General features: G+C 33.5%; 1 protein-coding gene across 1 annotated transcript in view; it reads right to left on the bottom strand.

Moving 5' to 3' along the window:
* Positions 1–14558, bottom strand: part of rfx6 (regulatory factor X, 6) — a 60414-nt gene that overhangs the window by 39715 nt on the left and 6141 nt on the right. The window contains exons 5-9 of the mRNA XM_028798912.2: positions 14333–14360; positions 4520–4627; positions 1366–1443; positions 1143–1256; positions 1012–1061 (exon numbers count right to left, since the gene is read on the bottom strand). Coding sequence (XP_028654745.2) covers positions 1012–1061; positions 1143–1256; positions 1366–1443; positions 4520–4627; positions 14333–14360 — 378 coding nt within the window. The remainder of the gene's footprint in view (positions 1–1011; positions 1062–1142; positions 1257–1365; positions 1444–4519; positions 4628–14332; positions 14361–14558) is intronic.

The following is a 14558-nucleotide window of genomic DNA, read 5'->3' on the forward strand; positions in this document are numbered from 1 at the left end:
TTGACAATGGCTGCAATTTAACATACAGATTGTAAGTCAATTTTTTATATGTAAGTGCATCAGTCTGTCCCTATACACTTGCTTATGTTTTGCCATTTATATGTATTTTTTATTTTATATCTGCTGTAAGTGCCCAACAGAAAGGACAAACATCCCTACCAGGGGAGGGCATGGTGGAAGAACAGTAGGAGTTAAGACTTGATCTGGCCAGAACGCCTTACATTCTTCATCCCTGAACTGAGAGAAGGGTAATAAGTGGACTGGGAGAATGTGAGTGCCGGGAGCAGTCCATTCCCCCTACACAGCTGGTGGCAGTGTTCCTCTAGGATAAACCCAGTTGAGACACCTGTAGGGTGGCATGGGACTTGGAGTTCAAAAGTATAACCCTGTCTGGATCTTTGTGGGCACTGCCCGCAGAGGACTACGCTTGTTGTGACTCTGTCCTGCTATGTAGATTTGAATTCTAGAATTTAGAAGGTAGAAATGAACGAATATACTGTAACAATTCAAATAAATAACTATCTACTAAGAAAATTACTGGAAATCTTTACTGGGCAAAAAATACAACCTACCCATCTATCTCTCTATCATTCATTTGCTGAGCCTGCCTAATCCAATTAGGGAGCCACAGGCTATTCAGTATGCACTGGACCAAAGTAAAGTCCAACCCTAGATGTGGCATCGTCCCATTTCAAGGCAGACTCGCTCATTCACACTGGTGGTCATTAATTACACTCAAGAATCACCATTTTACATAACAAGCATGCCTTTGAGATGTGAGAGGTAAACCAAAGTACTTGTAGAAAAACTTCATGCAGACTTGGGTAGAACATTCAGCTCCATGCTGGCAGTGAAATAAACCTAGCCTCCTGTAAGATGTAAATTAAGCTCCACTGTAAATATATCAGCATATACAATAGTTAAAGTTTTGACATCTGAACAGTTTTACTTCAACAACAGCTTCTACAAACATCAGTAGCAAAATATCATATGAGCATTTATACTTTTTACCTTTCAGGCATTTCTTGCATTGTAGCAGGAATCAAAACATCAGTCAGTACCTAAAAACAAAGATGAATCATACATTTTACAGGTAAACACTGCTGTAAGATAAGGCAAGGTTATTTTATAAAGGTACTCACCTTATATAGAATTGAATCACACACACAAAAAATGTCCACAATCACCGGACTGTCCAACAGTGGCAAAAGGTGACCTGGCATTCCTTGCCAGAAATGCAGCAAAAAGTTCTGAATCTGAAGTAGCAACAATGAAAACAAAATAAATATTCATTTTTTGTTACTAAAATGGAAAACTATATGATACATTCAAACTGAAGTTCTAATACAGAAATGGTTTGCATACCTCTTCAAAGTTCCCATTGATTGCATTGTCTAAGATGCACTGGCAATGTGTTTTATACATCATGATAAGTGTGTCTGCCTGTTTCAAAACAAAGGAACTATAAATCAGACAATACACACTGTATGAGGGTGAAAAAATAAACTCCTTAATTCCACAAACATACAGTATTCTAGTAAGACTGTAGAATGTCACACTGAGGAAAATCTTGAGCAGAACAATGTCAGTTTTAGGACATCGATATTTTTCACTCTTGTTATAAAGCATCAGTATTAATCTACATAATGTATCAATTGTCACTTCTCTCATATCACTCATCACTTTTCACCCATAACACATTATTCATTAAGCATTATGACTTACTTAACACATCTCATTTTTCACTCAACACAACAAAAAATATCTTAGGTTGATGGTTTTGAGTTTAAATACAACCCAGAGTCAATATGAGTATAGATGTGTGCACTGGTTCCTTCTTTGTAATCAAAACTGGTGTGTCAGTCACTATATCTTCTTAAACCTGTTAATAAGATTGCTAAATAAACTTTCAATTCAGTCTTCTGAATTCTGTAACCCCTATTTGAAATAATCGTGTTTAAGAATTGAATTCTTATAATTTCTTAATGTTTTAAGATGCATTGAATTTTGAATCAATCATAACCTTGTTTTATTATTTCCAATGCATTATCACTTACTGAGGTGAAGCCCTACTTGACAGCACAGTGTGAATGGCAGAAATCATGTCTGGATGGTGAGGTAGACCATCCAGTCCATCACACAGCACACTCCTCATAACAATCGATCCATGGACAAGTGAGGAAAAACATGCAAACTCCACGCAGAATCTGACCAGACTAGGCGGAAATACAAGCTATGCACCACCACACATGGTTAAAAAGAGATATATAAACAGTAATGTCATCTCTCTTACTGCTCATTGATCACAGATTACAAAACAAAAGCAAACACTTCTGCAAATTTTCCAGTAGCACGCAGGCAATGTCTTAGTGAAATAACACAGTCCTATTAAAGAAATAACATAGCTGTAAGTCAGAAATAGCATCACGTTTTTGGGAAAAAATGCAATTAAAATGTTTTTGAGTGGTAGGAATGTGTTTCAGAAACAAACAAACTAGATATTACTCATGTGAATAAAAAGATGATGTTGCACATACAGCTCATTTATTTTAATTTCACTCCAACCCACTGTTGTGTCCATTTCTCAACTGTGATTGGCTTTGTGAGCAAAATGTATGTAATAAATGAAAAATAGAGAGAGGCAAATGAAGAGTGACAAGTAACGTGAGTAGCAATGAGTAACAAATGATGAGTTCTCAGATGCTAGTGACATGTGATAATTTATACATGACATTGATCAATACTGATGCTTGATCTAAGAGGAAGTAAAAAGTGGCAGTGCACTGAAATGGACACCATAGGGGGAAACTACGTAAAAATGAAAAAACAATAGCCACCAAAATTACATTGGAAATAATTTACTTGTTAAATTCTACAGTAATAGTCAACAAATTTAAAAGACGTGAATTCAATTTTGTTCTGAACATGTCACATAATGCAATTAACATAAAACACAGCATACCAAGTAAATAATGGTATTTAATTACTAAAATAATTTGAAGTTCACTAGCAAATTTATTTTTTTATTTTCTCTTTATTATATAAATTTAGAAAGTATTGTTTTTATGAAAAAAATCAACTTTGGGTTTTCAGTTTTAAAACACATTTTAATATCCCAAGAACACTTTTTGTACTATGTGTTTGTGATACAAAAATTTTGTGTAACTTAAGATGAAATGAGCCGATTCTTAGAACACTATTGTCATGCCCTGGTTCCTGCAGTCATGGGCACGTACCCCTGTTGGGACATCTTGTAGCTCATGACCTTGATGGACCAGTAGCGAGTGAGGAGGCAGACATGACTTTCAAGTGCAAAGCAGTTTGCAGTATTTATTAAAACCAAAGAATCAAATTGTTCCACTACAATTATAAATAAATCACCAATAACATCATGTCATAAAACAAATAAATAATAAACGTAATTAAAACAAAACCCATCCTTGACACATTCCCTTTTAATTTCAGTAAACAACAAGAAATGCTATTGAGAAGTCCTCAATATCCTGTTCTGCCATCTTCACTGGTACCCACAGACCGCTTCACTCAGCAAAGCAAGATTACGCATCAACTCTCTCCAAACGAAGGCTTCAATAACCTCATCCAGCTCTGTCCTCTCTACATCGATGACACAATGCTCTGTCCCACAGACTCTTCCTCATTCCTGCTGCGACTCTCCTACACTGTCCTCTGCGCTCTATGTGAGTATACTCAGTTTCTCCCAACCTACAAAATTCCACACAGCCACTGGTCCTGCTCCCTCACACAGCTCAGCAGAGCCAATGCCATCCTCCCTCTCCTTCTCAAAATGTATAGTACATGCCAAATTATTCTTCTCTCTTCTTCATTTCTCATTCTCTCTGATTTTCTTCCTATCACTCACCTTATGTCTGCTTTTATCCTTTGACAGCCCCAGCTGTCACTAGTTAATTATCACTACTTTCACTATAATTAACTAATACTTGCAAAGGTTACACCACCAGGAAGTTCTTTAAAACGTCTAAAATCAGTTAAATAATTTAACCTATTAAAACAGTCCATGACACGACCTGTCTCAATTTTGTAGACAACTTGCACTCTTTAGTCTTAAAGAGTCCATTGGATTATTGGTGACTTTCCAACTTTGCAGCTTTGAGGTCTTAAAGTTCAAACATTTTAAAATCGACTTCTACAACAGTCAAGCCAGTGTTTAGACATTCACAATATCTGGCATTTTATGCATTCAGAACTTAAAATATTTGTGAATTTTTACTTCAATCTCAAGCTCAGGTTTTGAGTTTTTAAAGTTGAAAATATGTAGACAGAGTTGTGCTATTACATCTTGCATGATAAATTCATAGAGTGTACCATACTCAAGTAAATATGGAGAAAGTAATGTGCTGGCCACATCAGATTTTTTTTTTCTTTTTGACAATGCATTTCTAGAATTGTTTAACAGACAGTCATGGTTTAAAAGTTAAAGCATGAAAGACCATCAGTCTTGTGTAAGAACTTACAAACTAGGAAAGTACAAAAATTATACCCTGTCCTTTGAAATTGATCCTTGAAGCAATAGATGCTGTGCACTTGGGAATTCTGGAAGCAGTGTTCCCGTCTTTGAACTAAGAGAATACTTCCTTGTGAATCCTCCCTGTAAAATAGGAAATAGATATATTTATTTTATCAATCTTAGATCACTGTTAAATACATTTTCATTAGACATGAAAAATAGGGACAATTTTAAGCAGATACGAAACTCAAATCATATCATGGTAGAAAATATATAATAAAATAATTGGTTTATTATATCATTGCTATCATTGTTAGGGCACTTACATCCAGGGCACCTTACGGCCTGACTTTCATCTTTCTCTATTCTTTTTATATTTTAAATTCAGCACCTACTGATTCCTTCTCAACACAGGATTATGCATATTAATATTTACTAACTTCTAAACACTGTGTTGTAAGATAATTATTTTATCACGAAACAAATATCAGTTATCTTTGCATATAGTGTAGCATTGCATATGTGTGAGAAAAGAGAATTGCTTATCAGTCTTGGCATCTATTAGAATTCTATGTGCTGGTACTATCTGCATTCAGAAGATGGCACAGAGAAGTCAGAATTCACATGGGAATCATAACCAAAAAGACTAATTAAATAACAAAGCTCTGGACATGTAGCTAGAATGTTATGTAAAGAACAGAGCAGTAAGCCATAAAATTGACAAAAAGTTTTTTTTCATCATTCTGACTGGGTACGTGGGACACACATCTTAATCCCAGCAGTGTTGCATCCTAAAAACACAAGGAAGGAAAAAATAAATATAGCCACTAGATTCCTTGGACACAATAGCACTTGAAAGTATACTTAAATCATTTTTAAAGGCCAAGGAATAGATAGAAAAAAATTAAACTTCTAATCATGCCACTATCATTATACTGAAGATGAGAGACTATGGCTAGAATTTGAAAAAAAGCTGCTGTATTGACCTTGGCAACTATTAAGTAATCATATCTCATGCCTAATTCTTTCTCTCTAGGGTTACATATCATGTGGGGAAAAGTATCACAGATGAGTGTAATGCCAAGAAAAGTTTTGTTCCAGTTTCTGGTTATCACGTAAGATGGTGGTCTAGCTTAATTCAAGAAAGAAAACAATAACTGAACTTAGTGGCTCTAATGGTTACTTCAGGTATGCACTCAATCTGTAAACTAGCCAAAAAGGCTCAGCCTTCTCTGTCCATTACAATTTAAATTTTGTTCAATTATTTGCAATGAAAGAACCCAGAAACCAGTACTTGCAATACCTCTTTTAATTTATTAATATATGTAACAAGTATGTGTGATTTGTGAAGACACTGCCAATATTCCAAGGATCGGGAATTGATGATTAGGCAAGAAGGAAGGGGAACAGATTACATTTTATATGAGCATAATTTGCCTAATCTACAAGTGTCTGAAAAAAACTGCACTCTGAAAAATTTACATTACATATAACCTATACATGTGATGCCCGAGTTGCAAGCAGCATTGCCATTTTCTTGAACCTGAGTTATCGATAGTCATCAAACCAAGGATGGCTAGGGCAATCAACAAGCAAGCTTGGTGCTTAAGAAGTGCTTAGTGCAGTTTATTAAACACTGTTTCAATAAATAATATCAGTCAAGTCAATAAATAAATAAATAAATGCTCCATAAAAGCCAGTGCTATTTAGTTGAAGTTAAAGTCAGTCAAAAATAAATAAATACATGCAAATCAGGATTAGGTTAAAATACGAGAGATGTTCAAAAAGTGTCCACACTTTTGTATTTTCATTGGAAACGGTGAATTTGAAAGGAGTAGTAATTGGGCATTAAAAAGTTGGTACAACGCTGGGAAAATTGCATCACAAAGGAAGGTGACTATGTAGGAAAGTGATGTACTTTGTTTTTGAAATTCTTAATAAACAGACTTAAAAAAAGTGCAGAAACGTTTTGAATGTTCCTCGTAATTTAACTACAAACCTTTTCTGTAAGTCTCATAATTTTACGGCAATAACTGTATGTCAGACATGTTTGTGTTTTACTATCCTTTTAATAATCATTCGCCGATTGTGTGAAAGACGTCTTGGGAAAGTGGATATAATTTTTTTTTCAATTTACATGTAAGCCTAGGTATACAGTACAAAATTGAGATTGGTATTTTTCTGTTATCTAAATACAGTACTATGTTAATACTGTAATCGTCCTACATGCATATTGCCTCTAACTCTTTCTGTCTCTGTGTGTATATGTGTGTGTGTTAGCCTATGTTGTTGAACATATTTATGGTTTTCTGCACCTTCTGATTCCCTTGAATTGCAACAGTCGACTGTATATGGCTTTTTTTCAGAAAATAATTTAAATTACAATAATTAATAATTTCCCCTGAAGTGTTGTAAAAATAAAATATTGTTAAAGTATCTGTTACTGCATGCAAAACACTGTAAAATTCACCTATATTGATACATTTTGATACTCAGTGTTATATGAGTATGGATTTTTGGAGAAAAGTTTGATTTACACATTTATCTCAAAGCTTGTTTAACAAAGACAGTCACAAAATTTGATTGTACACCAAACAAAAGAAGACCCTTCATTCTGCTGATGGTTCATTTTTATTTCCTGGTTGTTAAAACTTTTAGATACAAACTTTTTTTTTAATTGATAAGAACATCTCTTTTTGGCATTGTTTTGTGTTTATTCTCTTAATTTAAAAATTGCATGAAGATTTGCCAGGATTCAGCAGCAGCTCACTCTGCTATCATACTGACCAAATAAGTTTTTGCTACCTGTTGTTTTCTTGTTGGGGGTGCTTTTTTGGAGTGGTAGGACTCAAGTAAGCTCCTTGTTGTCTATCTATGCAAATAAAACAACAATGGGGTGCCTAAGATGTGCTCATTTCCATTTTTCTAACCAATGTCAAAATGTAATGCAGTAAACCCAAACATTTCATGCTAGCTACTCTTCACTTCAAGCACATTACCAAATTAACTCCCATAAGACACTGTAACGGTATCGGGACTTTAACTTGCTATCTACATTATTTATGCTTTTCGCAGTTTGAGAAGTTACACTATAAAAACTTGAAAAATTAAAGTTTTTTTCAATTTCTCAGATTAAAGTCTTTTCAGCAAATAACAGAAACACTAACACCACGTATATTTCTTTTTACGACAACAAAATAATTCATTCAGATCTACATAAAGGCGCACCTTTAAACCATGACAGGAAATCGCAGTCCCTGCTAGACATCCACGTAAATACATTAAGAATCTGTACATTTTATAAAAAAGGCTATGACTTAAATAAGCATAATTCGCAATGCAGCTATTTTGCCTAAAATATTATTTATTAGACCTGAAAAAAATAAAAATGGTTATGCAGAAACAGGGTACAATTAAAATCATTTTGATTATAGATGTACTGCCAACACTGCTGTATTTTAATTTCTACCTTTAAAATCCCAATGTTCATTTTTTATATAATGTTTGTGTACAAAAATAACAGATATAAAATATTTTATTAGGAGTGCTATATTATAAATTTAGTTAATGCCATGCTTTATAAAATAATAATTATTCACAGAGATAACATTTCTTTTAACATGTTAACGATTTCGTTCTGTATTACTCTATATGATTGCAGAAGCTTTGTAAATTAAGCTTTTGTACTTCTGCTAAAAGAAATATTCAAATAACAAAACTGTCGTTATCCTACATCTTTCAATATACTTTTTTTATACAAGTCATTAGTGTGGCCTTCACTATAATAAGGTAAGAAGTATCATAAAATCATTTCAGGACAAAAACTCAATGCCTTAATTCCATGATGATTTGCAACAGAGTACATTTTTCAGTATTTTGTAACACTAATGGATTTACATTACCACACCAGCCTGAGACTGCATTATTTTAACACATTGCCAAACAACATTTAGTTTAGTGCCATCTGGTTCTAATGGCCATTTAACATTAAGATAATGACCACAATATTATCTACTTAATTAGCCATGTAGTCTATAATTGCAGACTAATTATTCAAACAGTCAAGTTGCCCATCTTTTTAATGCAAAAAGAAACAGTTATTAGAAAATAATGCAAAGCAGAGTGGTAGGTATGCAGAGCTGAAATAAATGTAACAGGGCTACCTTTCATTGATTTGACAATTACAGGAAAGAGTTTTAGAATTAAAATGGAGAATTATATGTAACAATTGTAAAACTTTAGTTTTCCAGTTATACATCTAGTAAACTATACATTTAACCTTTCAGGAAATATAAATAGTAAACATCAATTCATTTACTAAAGATGACCTTTGTTATATAGAATGAAATCATGAAATAATAACACTTGTATTCTATCTTTATAAATCAGGACTGAAACAAAATTACAGTACCTACCCATGTATTCATCTATCCATCCATCAATCCATCCATTCATCTTCCTAATTCACTTATCCCGGTGCAGGACGGCAGGGACAAATACAGTAAACTCAAGATAATAATTACAGTATATGTACATTACTATTTTATATAAAAATATATATATTAGGTTTTCTAGCTGTGTTAAGTCGGGATGTTTCATAAGACAATGGGCATCAGTTGTAGTGCCATTTGTTAAACAGGTCTACCAGAAGTACTCTGTAACTATGTACTTTTCTGTATAAAATATTTTACCAAGGGTTAATATTATTGGCAGGCACCACAGTGTAGTGCTTAAGGCTTTAGGTCTAGGACTTCAAACTATGAGGTTGTGGGTCCAGTTCCTGCTACTGACACTGTGACCATGAGCAATTCACTTCACCTGCCTGACCTCTAACTGGAAAAACAAAAAAAAGTGTAACTATTTGTATCTCAGATGGTGTAAGTTGCCTACCACAAAGGTGTCAGTCAAATAATGAGTAATAATAATGTTACAGATATTATGTAAAAAGCCAAATTTCCCTCTGGGGACAAATAAATCTCTATCTATCTATTATTAGGTCATTGGCATTGCTTACTCTGAGTAAAACATTCCTGCATTAGATTAGTTTCTGCTTTTCCAAATGATCTGAAATAAAGGCAAACATTTACTCAGAAATTAAATAGATCGCCAATACATATATTTGGACACCAGGTACATTGCTGACCTTTCTATTCTTCCTATTAATTTATTTATTAATGTCTATGTTTACTCTGTACTAGTAACACTTGGACCTCTGATCCTCAAAAAAAGGTGGTGCGTTCACCTCTCATGAAACACAGCACCCCAGGCACTCTGCCATTGTTGCTGTAGTGTTCTTCACTGCATCCAGTGTTTCCACAGCTCTGTTTTTATCAGACATGCCATGTGCTCGATCCACTTCAAGCCCTAGGTACAACATAAGCCAGGACCTATGGTATGACCTGGTAAGTTTAAACACCTATGCAGCTCAGTAAAGGGATCCCCCGTTGCCAGAACATAGATGGGGTGGACATTGTACGTACTTTACATTATTTCTTTTCATCTGCTTTCTTCTGTACAATGCTTAAAACATTTAGTATATTGCATTGGCCACATAAATGTGACACCTGTAAATGTCAGTGTGACATACATGTAATAAGTTAAACTACGATGCAGTAATAGAACATTATTGTATGGCTATGTCATTCACAATAAAGCCATAATAATAAAATAAAAAAAAAGAAAACAACTTAATAATATAGTAGTGGTAAAAAATAAAATAGTATGACTACAACCTACTAATTACCTGTTTGACTTCAAAAGAATACAGTTTCCTGTAAAATTGTATATATAAAGTGAGACAAAATGCAAAATGTTGCATACGAATGGGTCCGAGTTGCTGTAAATATATGCAAGCTTTGGCATTAAGTTTTCTTTTAAAAATCTCAACATTTTTGTGAACACGGAAATGAGGCCCATGGAAAATGTATCTGTTCTTGGTTGTATTGGTACAGTTTAGAAATGCTGATATAACTGACTTCAAGTCTCTTCGCCACTTCACCCAGGAAAGCAAACTCAGTCAGTGTCAGGTGCCCCTTCAATGTAATAGGAACCACAGCACAGAGAGAAGTGTGTACATTGCAACAGGTTCACATGTTGTAAATGTAGGAAGGATGGTCCTTGGGTGTATGGGAACTGTTAACATTTGAATTTGATGACTGCATATAGTGCGGAACTGACCTCTCTGTACTATTCTTTCCTCTGCATGTCCTGGAGTACAAAAGAAACACCACCATGCACCAAAATGTGGAGACTGGGCAAGATTGGGGAAAAAAAGATGCGGTCACTGATTACAACCGCAAGAAGGCATGCAAATGAACATGAATAATATGAATAATGTTGCATCAGTGCCTCAGTGTTTTCCGAAATGTACTATACAGGTCATAAAATGAATTATTCCAAATATCATATATACCTATGTCTCTAAGTTTTTTTGTCAGTGTGGCTTTGACATCATGGACCATAAGGTGTATACTAATTCAGCATAAGCAGGAACACTTAATAAAATTGAATAAAAAAAATTCAAGTGGCAATGAGATACCAAGAAGGCAGATTCACCAGTGTTTGTGTGTTAGCTTTTATCCCTCCAGATGAGAGGATTTCAAGTTCCATTGTCTCAAAACACCACTCACATCTACAGTTATTCCCAGTTACAAATATTATACTACAAATTTACACTGGCTATTACAGACACAAATCAAATGTATGTTTTGATTGTATAATATTAACAATAAGTGCAGCTCACTACTCAAAACAGTAAATCTGCAAGGCAGTCAGAATCAAATCGGGGGACTCTAGATTACAAGTCAGCAGTTCTTACCGCTGTACCACGAAAGCTGTTGTATTATCCCTGTACCTTTTGTGAAAGTATTTATTTGATCTTTGGACTTCAGGCTTCACACATTACACAGTTTATGTCTACATTTTGTCATTTATTACTAAAACATGAAAACATGTTTCTGTTTTAACGATGTGTTTACATAGATTGTTGTAGACATGGAAAACACATGAAATGCATGTGTTCCAAATAACAATATATTTTTTACCCTCTAAAACTCCAGCACTTCACTCCCAGATAATCAAGGCTTGAGCTGGGAGAACTTTGTTCCATTTCTGCATTGGTGGGGGGTGCAGGCTGCTTGCTGCTTGTCTTGATCAATACAAGACAAAAGACGCTGACGTAGAGGTGCAAAGGGATTTACGGTGGGCTGGGTTTGTGAGTTTTTTCGTAGGCTTTGGTAATTCTGTGTTAAGCCAGGTCAAAAATTATATCTTTAGAATATGATAAAAAGATACAAAGAAATATAATGCTGTAACACAGAATCCATTTTGTACATTGTGATTGGGTTTACTGTCAAGATATTATTCAAAGTGGCAATTTATAATTTCCTTCACCAGTTCAAAGGCATGATATCAATGCAAATACTGATACATTCTGACATGCTACAGCTCCAATATTCTTTGAAAAGGAAACATTTCATTGTTTGAACCTTAACCTCAAAAGGAGTATTAGAAAATACTTGCAATTGTTATTGTAGTGAATTACCAGTGATTGGATGCATTTGAATTATCCATTTTTTTCTTGGATTTAATTATAACATCTCACGTAATAAAAAGCAAAGCTCCACCCCAAGCAATTACAGCACATACTCTTAGTATTTATGTTATTCAGATCTGCTCATGGTTAAATGGGCTGTATCTGCATCTCAGACTGCAAAAATTATTTATATGCCCTCTTACCCGAATACAGATTTTGCATGTTTTCCTTATTTGTTGAGTTTATTCTACAAACGAGTTTGCTGTTTCCAAATTACAAATGTATTAAGTGTAATCATAACCTATTTTTAATGCAATTTACATATTTAATTTGTACATAGGAATTAAAAAAGAAATATTTAAAATGATTTCAGTTTTTAACATTTAAACTACTAAATAATCATTAAAATAATGAAAATTAAATTATGGATTTAAAAAAGAAATTACTTCAGTTTTAACATTTGAACTAGCACTATCTAATAAGATCAGTTCACCTTCCACAAAATGATTCATTTAAATATTAAATATATTGTTTACACATATAAAAAGATATATATTTTTTATATTTTTACATAATAAAAGCATCTACATTTTCCACACAGCAGATTTACAGCTGATTGAATATTTCACTTTGACTGTTCCCTTCTTTAACAATCAAATATTATAATACCTATTGTTTCCAGAAAAACAAATTTTGTAAGCTTTTCCATGCTTTTCTAATTACCATAGAGTCTATACTCTTGCCCTTTATGATTTATTTTCTTAAATTTCTCTAGAAAAAATTATCATTGAAAATGATCATTTTTACTAAGAGAAGGAACCACTTTGTTTAATGGTTACAAACAATAATGTACTATAGTCCACTGGGACCAGGAACTTCCACTGCTACTATTAGGATATCTGAAAGATTTTCTATAAAATATGTGAAGTTGGAAAAGTTTATGTAGTTTTTTCTTCAAATTGAAAATTCTGATTATTTTTTATATCATAAATTTTACTATCCTTTGAAAAAAGAGAAAATGGATATAATACAATACAATACAATACAGTTTATTTTTGTATAGCCCAAAATCACACAGGAAGTGCCGCAATGGGCTTTAACAGGCCCTGCCTCTTGACAGCCCCCCAGCCTTGACTCTCTAAGAAGACAAGGAATAACTCCCAAAAAAAACCTAGTAGGGAAAAAATGGAAGAAACCTTGGGAAAGGTGTCTGTCTATGAAAGTATATGTACTCTGACATACCATTTGTAAGTTTTAAATAACAGTAATGTTTAAATATTCTGTAAATTGTATAAGTAATATTAATTTAACAGCCTCTGTAAAATGAACCAAGAAACCCTGCATTTTATTATTAGTCAAATGAAGCACTTATTGGTTCCCTACGTAAACATGAAGAGGTTGTCAGTAGTTGTAAATGGACATACATAAGGTAAGATGGGGAAGGAAAGGATATCAACTCATTTATCATTTCATGGTAAAAAATATATAACTGACACAGTCAAAACAAAGATGTGGATGGTTCCCATTTTAACATTTCACATGTGAAGAAGGAGGGATTTCCGACAAGCACGTGTGCAATAACCATTAAACAATACTGAGATGCTACTACTGAATGCATAACCAGGAAACTTTGTTCTCATTGATAAACAGAAACATATGACTGGCACACTCATTTCTGATTTGTGATAGAATGTACTAAATGGACAGAAAAAAATGTAATCTAGTGTACATGACTGCCACTATGCAATACAGATAAGAGGATTGTTTATGCAGATTCAATAAAAAGGTCTTTCTTTCTTGTCCACTAGCATCAAAAATGCAGTCCAATCCTTTCCTTACAGCCAAATAATACCAAAGATAAGACATTGAACACTATCTGTTTAACCCACTACTTCATCTGAGGGTTTTCTGGTTTTATTTTATATTTGGTATGCTTTTTCAGACTTAAATAAATGAAGAAAACAAATCACTGTATCTGCCCCATGAGATGACTAGCTTACTTGTTGTAGATTTAAAAAAATATGTTTAACTTTTATTAATACAACCACTATTTCTACATACTAATTCAATTATGTTTACAACAAACAGAAAATAAATAAAACTATTTGTAAACCAAATGCATTTTCCTGAATACTACAGAACAGAAAATCAAATGAAAATAAACAACATGAAAAACTTTTGGAATAATGCTTACAAGCTGCACAAAATATAATTTTATTATAAACACCCTCAGCACTCAACCACTACTTGTAAACTTGTTCCATTTGGAATACTGAGTAAAGATTTTTAATGGCAGGAAATTAAATCCATACCTCATTCTTCAATTTGCTTCCTGAAAATCTGTAACACAAAAGATTGCAATTAAGTGATAAAAAGATATGGAATAATTGTTCTTTATTTTAATTATTTTTTACTGTATACAGAACATTCAAAAAAAATTTTAAATTTTCCTTTCACGAGTTTTATTTAACTAGAGATATAAATATACATACTGTATACCCAAGATAGTTGAATTAAACAGATGTTTGGCTTATCACA

The sequence above is a fragment of the Erpetoichthys calabaricus genome, chromosome 3 (genome assembly GCF_900747795.2).
Source record: "Erpetoichthys calabaricus chromosome 3, fErpCal1.3, whole genome shotgun sequence".
NCBI lineage: Eukaryota > Metazoa > Chordata > Cladistia > Polypteriformes > Polypteridae > Erpetoichthys > Erpetoichthys calabaricus.